Raw genomic sequence first — 14,573 nt, 5'->3', positions numbered from 1 at the left:
TCCCTGGGCGGAACCGGACCACTTAAAACACGTCTTGACAGAAGTAAGAGCTGTGAGAGGGGCAGCAACTTGACCGAAATTACGAATGAAACGCCGATAGAAATTAGCGAAACCTAAAAAGCGCTGCAACTCGACACGTGACCTTGGAACGGGCCAATCACTGACAGCTTGGACCTTAGCGGAATCCATCTGAATGCCTTCAGCGGAAATAACGGAACCGAGAAAAGTAACGGAGGAGACATGAAAAGAGCACTTCTCAGCCTTTACGTAGAGACAATTCTCTAAAAGGCGCTGTAGAACACGTCGAACGTGCTGAACATGAATCTCGAGTGACGGAGAAAAAATCAGGATATCGTCAAGATAGACAAAAACAAAAATGTTCAGCATGTCTCTCAGAACATCATTAACTAATGCCTGAAAAACAGCTGGCGCATTGGCGAGACCGAACGGCAGAACCCGGTACTCAAAATGCCCTAACGGAGTGTTAAACGCCGTTTTCCACTCGTCCCCCTCTCTGATGCGCACGAGATGGTAAGCGTTACGAAGGTCCAACTTAGTAAAGCACCTGGCTCCCTGCAGAATCTCGAAGGCTGATGACATAAGGGGAAGCGGATAACGATTCTTAACCGTTATGTCATTCAGCCCTCGATAATCCACGCAGGGGCGCAGAGTACCGTCCTTCTTCTTAACAAAAAGAACCCCGCCCCGGCCGGAGAAGAAGAAGGCACTATGGTACCGGCGTCAAGAGACACAGACAAATAATCCTCGAGAGCCTTACGTTCGGGAGCCGACAGAGAGTATAGTCTACCTCGAGGAGGAGTGGTCCCCGGAAGGAGATCAATACTACAATCATACGACCGGTGAGGAGGAAGGGAGTTGGCTCGGGACCGACTGAAGACCGTGCGCAGATCATGATATTCCTCCGGCACTCCTGTCAAATCGCCAGGTTCCTCCTGAGAAGTAGGGACAGAAGAAACGGGAGGGATGGCAGACATTAAACACTTCACATGACAAGAAACGTTCCAGGATAGGATAGAATTACTAGACCAATTAATAGAAGGATTATGACATACTAGCCAGGGATGACCCAAAACAACAGGTGTAAACGGTGAACGGAAAATCAAAAAAGAAATAGTCTCACTGTGGTTACCAGATACTGTGAGGGTTAAAGGTAGTGTCTCAAATCTGATACTGGGAAGATGACTACCATCTAAGGCGAACATGGGCGTAGGCTTATCTAACTCTCTGAAAGGAATGTCATGTTTCCGAACCCATGCTTCGTCCATGAAACAACCCTCAGCCCCAGAGTCTATCAAGGCACTACATGTAGCACCCGAACCGGTCCAGCGTAGGTGGACCGACAAAGTAGTACAGGACCTTGATGGAGAGACTTGAGTAGTTGCGCTCACCTGTAGCCCTCCGCTTACAGATGAGCTCTGGCTTTTACTGGACATGAATTAACAAAATGTCCAGCAACTCCGCAATAGAGGCACAGGCGGTTGGTGATCCTCCGTTCCCTCTCCTTATTCGAGATGCGAATCCCTCCCAGCTGCATGGGCTCAGTCTCAAAGCCAGAGGAGGGAGATGGTTGCGATGCGGAGCAGGGAAACACCGTTGATGCGAGCTCTCTTCCACGAGCCCGGTGACGAAGATCTACCCGTCGTTCTATGCGGATGGCGAGAGCAATCAAAGAGTCCACATCTGAAGGAACCTCCCGGGAGAGAATCTCATCCTTAACCACTGCGTGGAGTCCCTCCAGAAAACGAGCGAGCAGCGCCGGCTCGTTCCACTCACTAGAGGCAGCAAGAGTGCGAAACTCAATGGAATAATCCGTTATGGACCGTTCACCTTGGCATAAGGAAGCCAGGGCCCTAGAAGCCTCCCCACCAAAAACTGAACGGTCAAAAACCCGAATCATCTCCTCTTTAAAGTTCTGGAATTTGTTAGAGCAATCAGCCCTTGCCTCCCAGATAGCTGTGCCCCATTCTCGAGCCCGGCCAGTAAGGAGTGAAATGACGTAAGCAACCCGAGCTCTCTCTCTAGAGTATGTGTTGGGTTGGAGAGAGAACACAATCTCACACTGCGTGAGAAAGGAGCGGCACTCAGTGGGCTGCCCGGAGTAGCAAGGTGGGTTATTAACCCTAGGTTCTGGAGGCTCGGCAGTCCAGGAAGTAACAGGTGGCACGAGCGTAGACTCTGGAACTGTCCAGAGAGGTCGGAAACCTGAGCGGCCAGGTTCTCCACGGCATGGCGAGCAGCAGACAATTCCTGCTCGTGTCTGCCGAGCATGGCTCCTTGGATCTCGACGGCAGTGTAACGAGCGTCTGAAGTCGCTGGGTCCATTCCTTGGTCGGTTCCTTCTGTCATGCAGGTGAAAGAGGACCCAAAAGCGACTTAACAGAAACAGAGTTTATTTAAATCCAAACAGGGAATAACAAAAATCCTCTAGTCTGTAGAGGGGAATAACTAGAGAAGCGGCCACAGACTGCAGGTCGCTTCGGGTAGGCGCAGGCCGTAGTTGATAGAGCCACCTGCTCACACGCAGCATCTGATGAAGGCAAAAAACACGACAGGACAGGGCGAAACACAATCACAGCATGGTGAATACAAAACAAGGAACCGACGGGACAGGAACGGATCACAAAGGAATAAATAGGGACTCTAATCAGGGGAAAGGATCGGGAACAGGTGTGGGAAGATTAAATGATGATTAGGGGAATAGGAACAGCTGGGAGCAGGAACGGAACGATAGAGAGAAGAGAGAGCGAGAGAGTGAGAGAGGGAGGGGGAGAGAGAGGGATAGAAGGAGGGAAAGAACCAAATAAGACCAGCAGAGGGAAACGAATAGCATGGGGAGCACAGGGACAAGACATGATAATAAATGACAAACATGACAGTTTCGTTTATATTTTTGATCAGTATATATTTTTAGTCCAGCAAATTCACCCAATTCTATCTGGACATGAATAATACACTGAGTACACCAAACAGTGGTACACCTACCTAATATTAGGTTGAGTATGAAACATGGGACCAACACATTCTTCCTTCAGCTGTTCAGTGTAATAATAGAAACAGTGACACAAGGAATAAATACACAGTGAATAACAATAACGAGTAAAAATAGCGTGGCTATACAGTATACAAGGAGTACCGAGACAGTCTGCAGGGTTCAAGGTAATTGAGGTAGCTATGTACACACACGTAGGTGTTAAATAAACATGAAATAAAAACCATTTTAAAAAGGGGTAAAGTCACGAGGCAACAGAATATATCATAGACAGTAGTAGCAGCGCATGTGATGAGTGTGAAAGTGTGTGCGTGTAGTCAGTATGCATGTGTGCATGTGTTATGTGTGTGTGGACATACAGTTGAAGTCGAAAGTTTACATATACTTAGGTTGGAGTCATTAAAACTCGTTATTCAACCACTCCACAAATGTATTTTTAATCAAACTATAGTTTTGGCAAGTCGATTAGGAAATCTACTTTGTGCATGACACAATTTTTTTTTCCAGCAATTGTTTACAGACAGATTATTTCACATATAATTCACTGTATCACAATTCCAGTGGGTCAGAAGTTTACATACACTAAGTTGACTGTGTCTTTAAACAGCTTGGATAATTCCCCAAAATTATGTCATTGCTTTAGATGCTTCTGATAGGCTAATTGACATCATTTGAGTCAATTGGAGGTGTACCTGTGAATGTATTTCAAGGCCTACGTTCAAACTCAGTGCCTCTTTGCTTTACATCATTGGAAATCATAAGAAATCATCCAAGACCTATGAAAAACAATTGTAGACCTCCACAAGTCTGGGTCATCCTTGGGAGTATCCGTCATAGCCGTCATACCGCTCAGGAAGGAGACGCGTTCTGTCTCCTAGAGATTAACGTACTTTGGTGCGAAAATTGTAATTCAATCCTAGAACAGCAGCAAATGACCTTGTGAAGATGCTGGAGGAAACCGGTACAAAAGTATCTATATCACAGTAAAACATTTCCTATATCGACATAACCTGAAAGGCCGCTCAGCAAGGAAGAAGCCACTGCTCTAAAACTGTCATAAAAAAGCCACACTACGGTTTGCAACTGCACATGGGGAGAACGTTTGTACTTTTCGGAGAAATGTCCTCTGGTCTGATGAAACAAAAATAGAACTGTTTGGCCATAATGACCATCGTTATGTTTGGAGGAAAAGGGGGGAGGTTTGCAAGCCGAAAAAGACCATCCCAACCGTGAAACATGGGTGTGGCAGCATCATGTTGTGGGGGTGCTTTGCTGCAGGAGGGTCTGGTACACTTCACAAAATAGATGGCATCATGAGGTAGGAAAATTATGTGGATATCTTGAAGCAACATCTCAAGACATCAGTCAGGAAGTTAAAGCTTGGTTGCAAATGGGTCCTCCAAATGGACAATGACCCCAAGCATACTTCCAAAGTTGTGGCAAAATGGCTTAAGGACAACAAAGTCAAGGTATTGGAGTGGCCATCACAAACCCCTGACCTAAATCCTATACAAAATGTGTGGGCAGCACTGAAGAAGCGTGTGCGAGCAGGGAGGCCTACAAACCTGACTCAGTTACACCAGCTCTGTCAGGAGGAATGGGCCAAAATTCACCAAACTTATTGTGGGAAGCTTGTGGAAGGCTACCCAAAACGTTTGACACAAGTTAAACTATTTAAAGGGAATGCTACCAAATATTAATTGAGTGGCCACTTCTGACTCACTGGGAATGTGATGAAAGAAATAAAAGCTGAAATAAATAATTATCTCTACTAATTCTCTCTACTCTCTCTACTATTCTGACATTTCACATTCTGAAAATAAAGTGGTGATCCTAACTGACCTAAGACAAGGATTTTTTACTCTGATTAAATGTCAGCAATTGTTTAAATATATTTGGCTAAGGTGTATAAACTTCTGACTTCAACATGTACTTTTGTGTACTGTATGTGTGTGTTGGGGTCCAGTGTGTTTGCTGAGGTTGCAGGAGTGTTAATGCCTAAATGGGAACTACAAATGTGGCTCATGCGCACAGTGTAGTAGCACTATAAAAACGTCTTTCTTCATACATTCATATACAGCTTGAAAGATCCCTGTTAGAGGTATCATCTCATGCAAGACCAAGGGAGTAATCTCATCACCTGTTCATGTGGAAAAGCCCACGTAAGACAAACGAAAAGACAATTAAAACAACGCATAGCTGAACACCGCAGCTCAATCAGGTGTGAGAACATTGATTATCCAGTAGCAGCTCACTTTGTTAAAGCTAACCATCCCATCTCCTCCCTCAAATACACAGGCATTGAGCATGTTGCTCTACCAAGGAGAGAAGGTAACATCGAGATCCTACTACTACAAAGGGAGACTTACTGGATATCCTATCTAATAACATTGACCCCCAGTTGCCTGAATATTGACTTTGATCTCAGGCCCTTCTTATGAATGTATTTTTCCTTTATGAACAAGTTTTATAAATTGATATATTATTTATACAGCTTATTAGTGTACAACTAATATGTTCCCCCTGTTGATGATGCTCATTACACATTAAGGTTGAACCAAAAGATTACATGCAACAAACATGAAATTATGTGAAATTGAATGAAACAATAATGTATGTTGTTGCTAATATGATGTACAATATTCCATGATGTTTCTATATGATAGCAATAGTGTAATATATTTAATATGCCATATAATATTTTTTAACAGTTTAACTAATTCATTTGAATTAACTTAATCATTATGAAACACCCCTCACTATTGCCATTGGTTGCACTAATTGCACTGTTTGTCTACATAACCTGGTTCAAATCTTAGGAAGAATGTATTGTTGTTAATGTGGACTCTTTCTCTGCATATTGAAGCACTGTTAATTCAAATGTTTGCTTTTAACAGCTTTAGCTGCAACGATCATGCCTACTTAGCCCTGTAAAGTTGTGGAAAACAAGATTTCACATTGCACAGCTTACAACTTTAACAGAATGTATAAATCTCTGTTTTTTTCCAATGTCACAAGGAAGCGAACAATGTTCCAGAAGATTGTTGACCTATCAAAGACCTACGAAGATGAGAAGAAGTGGGTGGACTGGATGTCCCTGGAGACGACCAGGAAAGAGATTGTCTTGTGAGTGCAGTTCATGGTAGGGGGAGGATTGTAGTTATAGTGGGATATTTAGGATTATAAAATGCACATTGGATCGTATCTTATTAGCACTTCTACTTTGCTCTGATACCTCCAATAATTCTCCTCAAAGGGCCATGATGATGACAGCATGTGACCTGTCAGCCATCACTAAACCATGGGAGGTGCAAAGCAAGGTGAGGAGATCCTCAGATTATAGCCTGATTATATACCTTGAAGACATTTTAGCAGAAGTTTTGTGTTTCTGTAAATCAATAAAGATGTCCAACATAGTGAAATACTTGGGACTGTCTTGCTTCATCCAGGTGGCGCTGTTTGAAGCAGCTGAGTTCTGGGAGCAGGGTGACTTGGAAAGGGAAGTTCTTGAAAAACAACCCATTGTGAGTATATTAATTTTGTGTGTGTGTGTGTGTGTGTGTGTGTGTGTGTGTGTGTGTGTGTGTGTGTGTGTGTGTGTGTGTGTGTGTGTGTGTGTGTGTGTGTGTGTGTGTGTGTGTGTGTGTGTGTGTGTGTGTGTGTGTGTGTGTGTGTGTGTAATCACGTTTTTCTCCCTCCTTCCTCCAGACTATGATGGACAGAAACTGCGCTGGCCAACTCCCCAAGCTGCAGTGTGGTTTCATTGACTTTGTCTGCACATTCATCTACAAGGTACAGTATGTACTACCACTTTTTCAGACTAGCTACATCTCTCAGTTTCACATCTATTGCTAAGCACAAAGTAAACCATGAATCATACCTTCTATTGGATGTATAGAATAACCAAATGCACAACTATCATTCAAACAAGCATTATTTAGTTAGCTGGCTTGACTGTCAGAAATAGAGCTCGCTAGTTTATGTTTAGTTTATTTTTCCATCAGGAATTCTCCCGCTTCCATCCGGCCATCCAGCCAATGTATGATGGCCTCCTAAACAACAGGAAGGAGTGGAAGGCCAAGCAGGAAGAGTACGAGGCCAAGCAGGCCATCCTGGAAGCCCAGTCAGGTCAGAGTGGAGGATATATTGCATTATTGCTCTGTAGTTTAAAAGAGTATTTTGTCTGCAGTAAAAGTAACACAGATTATCCTTAACACGTACTTTATTTTCTATTCTGTTAATGTACAGGGTCCAAGACGTGCTCAGTGTGCTAGAGCCCGTTTTTGAGGTAGATCACTCCAGGATACATCACAGCCACAGTCTTGCTGCCGGCCAGGGCAGGGCCAGCCTCACCTCAGCAGCTGTGGAAAGACAGCCTGCACTCACAGCATCAGAGCCTTGGAGAAGAGCCAGAGGGACTATTTAGCAGCCACGCAGAAAAGCCGTTGGACCTGCTGGTTACAGACCCATGTTGGCACATTATGGACAAAACAGTCAAGTTTCTTCCTTCAGTTGAAGGGTAGTTGTCATTAGTTGCATTGGCAGATCCACATTTTAGAAGTTACCCCAGTCAATATGTTTCACGACCTTCGGAGGAATCCTGCAAGTAGACGTGTGGAGAGTATGCGTCTTATGTACACTAAGTTCCTGAAGGTCTTTATCAACCAATTTAAGGAACAAGAAATCACTAAATTCTGAAATATTTGTTTCTAAACATGTGGAATGTCCTATGAATATAACATTAATATGCATTGCTTCTCATTTGACCTTTTTCATACAGAATACTGTTAAATAATTTTTAACAGTATTCTGTATTTTAAAAAAAAACATTTATTTTACCTTTATTTAACTAGGCAAGTCAGTTAGGAACAAATTCTTATTTTCAATGACAGCCTAGGAACAGTGGGTTAACTGCCTTTTTCAGAGGCAGTTATTATACAAAACCTTGGTGGATTCATCAAGAATCCAATATTACATCAACAGTGTAATTACAGTGACTTATGTTGTTCTTCATACCTTCCAGTCAGTCATCATTTACATGAGAGAATGTGTTTACCCTAATGGTAATCAAAAGTAGATTATGCAGTAGTTAGGTTAGCGTCCTGATACGCCATGGTGGCAGCTAGACGAGCGGTTAGATCGTTGGGCCAGTAACCGAAAGGTCGCTAGTTCGAACTCCTGAGCCGACAAGGTGAAAAATCTGTCTGTGCCCTTGAGCAAGGCACTTAACCCTAACTGCTCCAGGGTCACCATTGATAATGGCAAACTCTGGCCATGACCCCATTCTCTGATGGGGTTGGGATATGCAAAAAAAGACACATTTCTAATTCACAAGAGTATTAATACACACGTGTACATGTGTGAAATAGGACAGAAAAAGCACCCACAGTATTTATGTTTTACGATTTCACTCCATTACAGGGTAATGTTACCCCTTGTTGTGGGTTGCTATGTGATCGTTTTGCTGTCAACTAATTGATACTGTATTGTCCCGTGCTGTTTAAGTACGGCAAGATAAATATTATAGAAAGTCTGAAGTCAAGACAGTCGAGATTCTCTCTGTGTGTACATTTAAAATGTATTGTACTGAGATAGGAGAGAAAGGAGTTGACATTTTCAGGAAGGTCTGTTCCAGTCTCTGGCTATCGACACTGAACTAGAAATGCTTCATTTTGAAAAAAATGAAACTGTTCACTGTCTATTTTAGAATATCTGAAGACATACTTTTAAGGTAAAAACAAGATACAATATGTCTCAAATGATGTGTGTGTATGATCTATAACAATATGGATGGATTTCCAAATGGTCCACTGAGGATAATGGTCAAAGTCCCAAACCCTCGGTAGTTATTGAAGCCAGTGGCCTTGATTCTGATACGAGCCGACTCAGTGGATCCATTGAATCTCCTAGTACTCGTTATGAACAAAGAATAATCATGTTCTTATAGCAGCCCCACTCTCTATGGGGTATCTATGCTTTGATAGATGTAATAATTTGTAAATAGTCTCCTGCTGTAAATATATTTAAATTATAGTATATTTTTTCAGATGATTAATAGGTAATACATAGATTCTCTATGAACGTCAGTGCAACATTACTGTTATGCTCTGTGCCGACATTAAATTAAATATCAAGTACCCATTTATTAGAAGCAGCAATTCTTTTTTGCATAACCATACCATTAAAAATTGCAACTAACATTTTATTCCCCAATTTGCTGTTACAAATATTTGCATGTAAACATGACCAGAATTCTGAAGCTCTGTATGTGCTATCTACAATAACCAAAATAAAGTACATTTATTTTTACATTTACATTACATTTAAGTCATTTAGCAGACGCTCTTATCCAGAGCGACTTACACATTTTTAAAGGATGCATTTTGTCTAATGGTATCTTGTTAGTTTTATATAACAGGAAAACTAATTTAGAAAATATACTATTGTTTGTATGCATATGGCCAGAGGTTGGGTGAAAGTATCGAAGTTACCCCTGGCCCAGCAGCATACAGATAGAAATGCAAGAACAAGTTACAACAAAATGAATTCAGATTAGAGAAAAAGTATCTGCATGTCAAATATTCATGAATATAATCACAAATTGGCCAGGTAGATGACTATTCTGTGGTAAACCCATACACTTATAAATTATGTGATGTGTCTGTCCCAAAATGGCATCTGCATTTCGGCACTAGAGTCCTCAATTGATCTCCATGGTTGAACCTAGGCAGAAGAGTGTGTGGCAGTAGTGTTGAGTCAGCACTTTCCTAGATTGGCCTATGACCTGAATCCTGGGATTTATGCTAAACTCGGCCTGGATTACAACCTAGTCCTTCTTCCTAACATTGAAGGGCAGGGTAACAGTCCCAGACATACAGTATACACCTGAGAACCAGACAGTTAGCTTTACTATTTATTCCTATCCATTTAGTCAGTAGAATACACAAAGGTATAGACAAATGTTTTCTGATTTGAGATTAACATTATACAAAATGTTAGAGTAAATTTGTGAAACATCTGGTTAAAAGAAATTCGACATCTGGTTGAATTTGGATGTCAAAACACATTTTGGATGTGTTTTGAGATTACTGGAAGTTGTTTGTATTATACTAATAATTGTAAGCACATTAACATCTAAACAGATATACCAGAGAAGAATTCTGTAATACATTCAAATAATTATGTTTATCATGCATGTATTCTTCTTCTAACATGACAGAGTAGATCCATAAGTTCATTTCAGGATGGTGTCTTCAGAGGCTGTGGGGGAGAAAAGAAAAAACATGCTTCACACTCCATGCTCAAATCAAACATTTCTTCACTTACATCTTCACAGCATCCTCTAGCTGATGGTATCATTGAGTTATTATGTTGAGATAACAGTTGATCTCAGCAGCTGTATAGGCATAGCAGGAGATTTTTCAAATAACCTTTTCTTGGCAACCCTTTCTTCGTTCTCGATTAGGAGAGGCACCGTTGCCTTATACACTTGTGTGTCCAGTTGCAGGTGGTACTCCAAAAACCAGAGAATATTTTAGAAAAACATTAAATCTACTTTTGCACCACGTGAAGAGGTTCCTCATCATCGAAGCTACCGCACATCTCGCATTTTCCAGCATCTCTGCAGGAACTAGTCATTTCTATGCGACGTCGCCAAGTGTAAAGGTAGATGACAGTGCGTCTCAGTGTGACCAAAACAAAGAGTTACACACTGTTAAAATAAAGGTCCAATAAATTTAAAAAATCTCACTTGATTAATATGGTTCTGAATATTCTGTTTTTTTTGGAGTACCACCTGTAACTGGGCACACAAGTTTATTACTCGCCTAATCGAGGACAAAGAAAGTATCGCAAAGAAAAGGTTGGTTGAGAAATGTGCTATGCCTATACAGCTGCCTGAGATCAACAGTTATCCCAGCATGATAAGACCTGCATGATACCATCAGCTATTCATCTCCCCTAACATTCTGATGGGTTTACTATTTACCTTCCGCAAGTGCTTTGGCTATTTTTTCCTGGTCCTCTCGTATCTTCTTCTCTGCTTCCTCAACACGCCTCTCTTCCTCAGCTCTTGGCTTCAGATAGTCTAACAGAAATGCAGAGATGACATTCAGTAACATTGCAATTATGAACTTTCAAAATACCCTCGGGTGACATTAACACAATATTATATATTGTTGGGAGGCAGGCAGCCTAGCGGTTAAGAGTGTTGGGCCAGTAAACATAAGGTCACTGGATTGAATCCTCGAGCAGACTAGGTGAAAAATCTGTTGATGTACCCTTGAGCAAGGCACTTAACCCTAATTGCTTTTGTTTGTTGCTCTGGATAAGAGCTTATGCTAAATAAAATAAAAATGTAATTTTACTTACCATATCTCTGTTTGCCATAGAACATGCCAATGAGCAAGAATGACCACCTTGCTGTCTGAAATAAAGGAAAATTGAGTTGATTTAACATTACCCAGTTTAAAAGTATTGACCTCTGTCTAAACTGGTTGACTTTCAATCGTCTTTTGGCATAATAATTCATTAAAGGGCGCGTTGGTAAATTTGCTTTGGTTTATCTACCCCGATTTCAGAGCACTCTCGTCTGAGCGTGACCGAGCGCAAAATAATATGAATTTGCAAATGCTCAACACGCTTTGTCACCCACACCAGACACGATCAGAACACACAGGTTGAAATATCAAAACAAACTCTGAACCAATTATATTCATTTGGGGACAGGTCAAAACGCATTAAACATTTATGGCAATTTAGCTAGCTTGCGGTTGCTAGATAATTTGTCATGGGATATAAACGTTGGGTTGTTATTTTACCTGAAATGTACAAGGTCCTCTACTCCAACAATTAATGCACAGATAAAACGGTAAATTCCTTCAGGCTTCTTTTTCTTCTTTGGACTTTAGATGGCGGTTGGCAACCACCTTTACGGTGCATTACCATAAAGATGAACCGAATGTGGACCTCAGTTCAGCTTTCAATCACTCACGTGGGTATATACGCCTAAAATCCAATGAGGAGATGGGAGTGCTTGAGCATCACAAAAAGAACCAAGTTCTATTTTAGTGGCTGGCCACACAGAAACTTAATTATGCACGAGCAGTGTGGGTGCAATGATTGAATAACATGTATGTGTAAATGGATTTTGCAATACTCGCGTATGCGGTGTGGTCAGCATGTTACAGTCACCAACGCTCTGGATAACATAAAAACAGCCTAACCAGCAGCTCTGCTGGGCGAGTAAAATGGTCAGAGTGAAGTGTTCTCTCGTGTGTCTGGATGTAAGCTAATCAGCAAGCTACCCAATCAGCAAGCTACCCAACGTTAGCCAGTTAGCTTGGGTGCTTGTCTGGCAAAGCGTCCGGGTGTGCGCTCTGAACTCTCCGAGAGCGAAACTCTAAATTTACAAACGGACAATCTGACAACGATCTACATTTACGAACACCCATATTGAATTTACGAACACACCCAAAGTTAGAGTCTGACACGCTAGCAAGACTAACGTTTCCTCTTAGATGATTTGGAACGCCCCCAGTTAGCCATGCAAGTCTATAAATTAGCCCGTTGTTATCAATAATTATTACAAGTCAATGAACTGAATTACTCTAAACATTGATTTTGGTTTGGCCGGATTATTTAGTTACGTTTGGCTAGTTTTATGGCAGGCATATCGTTAGTCAACGTTAGCTAGCTAACTGGCTAACCCTCATTGGATTTAACCAGTCAATGTCATATGAAAGTTCACGTTAGTAAGCTTTCTAACGGGCCAGACATCTGATTTTAACATTTAACACAACAACAGCATGTTGTATTCATCATATGATTTCAATGGAGTTAGTTATACAACACAATTTAATAAAATAAATATAGATTTACCTTGATGACAGGCGACACTACAATTGGAGGTAGCATATTGCTGTTGTAAAATTGAGGAAATGCGCATGCCAGGGGGGAGGAGTGTTGATAGCAGATCAAGTCGATTATTCGGAACAGTAATTCTTACTTTTATTTATTTGTTATTATGTGATTCAACGTTATTTCTATAGCATTGGCTTTATATACAATCAACACTTTTGTTCTCTCGCGCTTTCAACCAGACAGGTTAGGGCTATGTCATACAATGTAATGTGGTCATGGACTAGTAATGGGAAGTTCGGCTCATTTTACCGACTCGGATCTTTACGATTCATTCAGTCAAAGAAACTAATATTTCGACTCATTTCGTTCATTTGAGGCAGTAATGCCCATAGCTACGGAACATACAGAGCACGCTGGACCCTCTACTGGCGAACAGAACTCGTGATTCTACAAGCCTCTCGTTCACCATAAGAGGCTTATTGGAGCTGTCATTTTTGACTGTGACTTGTAAACGTGTGCTCTAAATAATGTACATTGGTTAATTGCTAGGCATACAAATACGATTATTTCTTGATAGACCTATATTTGAAACGAGGTCTAGTTGTGGCCTCAAACGGACTAGATTGTGAATGACTTGGCGGAATGCATTGTTACTGACGCGACACATGGGACTACTAGAACTTCGAGAGCTGGTGTAAACCAAACTATAAGCACTGTGTCGTTCGCGAACTGCAGACCCCCAAATTATGAATGTTCTAGTTGTTGAGCAGAGGCTGTGTATGTTTTGTTTCTACAAAGCTGTGACCATAACATTAAATAATCAATTAATTGCTTTCATTCTTGCACCATGCAAACAATTCTCAGTTCTAAACATGGATTTTTCTTCTCTATACTCATGATTGCACATATACCAGACAATTATTTTAGTTGGTGGTTGGGGTACATCTCTGGAGGCACTGAGCTGGAGGAGCATGTATTTATCCTGCTGTAGGCCTCATTCTTATAGAGTTCCACAGTATGAGTCATAATACCCATAAAATCTGACATTCAAACAAGGAAATTGCTCTGACCAGGTTGCTGCCTGCAGGTTGTCCGCATGAGGTTCCTTGATTGGTGAAGCGTGTAGAGTTGATCCATAGTTCGGGGAATAGGAAATGGCGGCGAGTAGTGCGGGCTAAATGGAGAAAAAGTTGGTGAAGCAACAGCTGTGTTGGAATACGAACAATATGGGTATCAGTTCTGATTGTATGGAATGGGAGGATGAGGGTCAAGGACCAGAATGGTCGGTAGTGGAACGACAGGAAGAAGAGAGATCATGATACAGAAAGCAGTGGAGCGTCTAGTAAAGAAAGCATAAAGAGGGCCAAGGTTTGAATCAAGAGTAGTGATGTGTTGGAGTGGAAAGTGGTGATAGTGTTTGATGAGACCACAGGGCCCCACTTACACCCTATCCGACTAACTAATGCTTTAGAGAAAGAGGTAGGTGAAATGAAATTAGCTTGGTTAATTGGAAATGGTAGATTGTTAGTATTGTGTGTTATCCAGGCTCACCAAGAGAATATTTAGAACATGGAAAAGCTTAATGGGAAGAAGATTAAAAGCCATGTCCCTGGGGTCTCAATATCTATGTCCACAGATGATATTAAAATGTGAATGGAGGCAGACTTATTGAGGCCAAAAGGTTGATCAGTAGGAAAGAGGG

The 14,573-nt window shown here is 41.5% G+C and overlaps 1 protein-coding gene and 1 long non-coding RNA gene across 2 annotated transcripts in view; one reads left to right on the top strand and one right to left on the bottom strand.

Annotated features, from left to right (window-relative positions):
* The window catches only part of LOC124000194 (rod cGMP-specific 3',5'-cyclic phosphodiesterase subunit beta-like), a 30,417-nt gene extending 21,092 nt beyond the window's left edge, over nucleotides 1-9,325 (top strand). The window contains exons 17-22 of the mRNA XM_046306396.1: nucleotides 6,029-6,136; nucleotides 6,267-6,330; nucleotides 6,460-6,534; nucleotides 6,719-6,802; nucleotides 7,015-7,138; nucleotides 7,259-9,325. Of these exons, the coding sequence (XP_046162352.1) occupies nucleotides 6,029-6,136; nucleotides 6,267-6,330; nucleotides 6,460-6,534; nucleotides 6,719-6,802; nucleotides 7,015-7,138; nucleotides 7,259-7,284 (481 nt within the window). The 3' untranslated portion in view covers nucleotides 7,285-9,325. The remainder of the gene's footprint in view (nucleotides 1-6,028; nucleotides 6,137-6,266; nucleotides 6,331-6,459; nucleotides 6,535-6,718; nucleotides 6,803-7,014; nucleotides 7,139-7,258) is intronic.
* Nucleotides 9,326-11,013: 1,688 nt separating this feature from the next.
* LOC124000195 lies at nucleotides 11,014-12,878 on the bottom strand. The gene is made up of 3 exons (XR_006832555.1): nucleotides 11,830-12,878; nucleotides 11,381-11,435; nucleotides 11,014-11,096 (listed from the first exon to the last, which is right to left on the bottom strand). It is a non-coding gene; the product is annotated as an uncharacterized LOC124000195 (long non-coding RNA).
* Nucleotides 12,879-14,573: the final 1,695 nt, after the last annotated feature.

This window comes from Oncorhynchus gorbuscha, linkage group LG16 (genome assembly GCF_021184085.1).
Source record: "Oncorhynchus gorbuscha isolate QuinsamMale2020 ecotype Even-year linkage group LG16, OgorEven_v1.0, whole genome shotgun sequence".
In the NCBI taxonomy this organism is placed as follows: Eukaryota; Metazoa; Chordata; class Actinopteri; order Salmoniformes; family Salmonidae; genus Oncorhynchus; species Oncorhynchus gorbuscha.
Note: the sequence above shows the minus strand (reverse complement) of the source record. Positions and strands in the feature narration are given on the sequence as shown.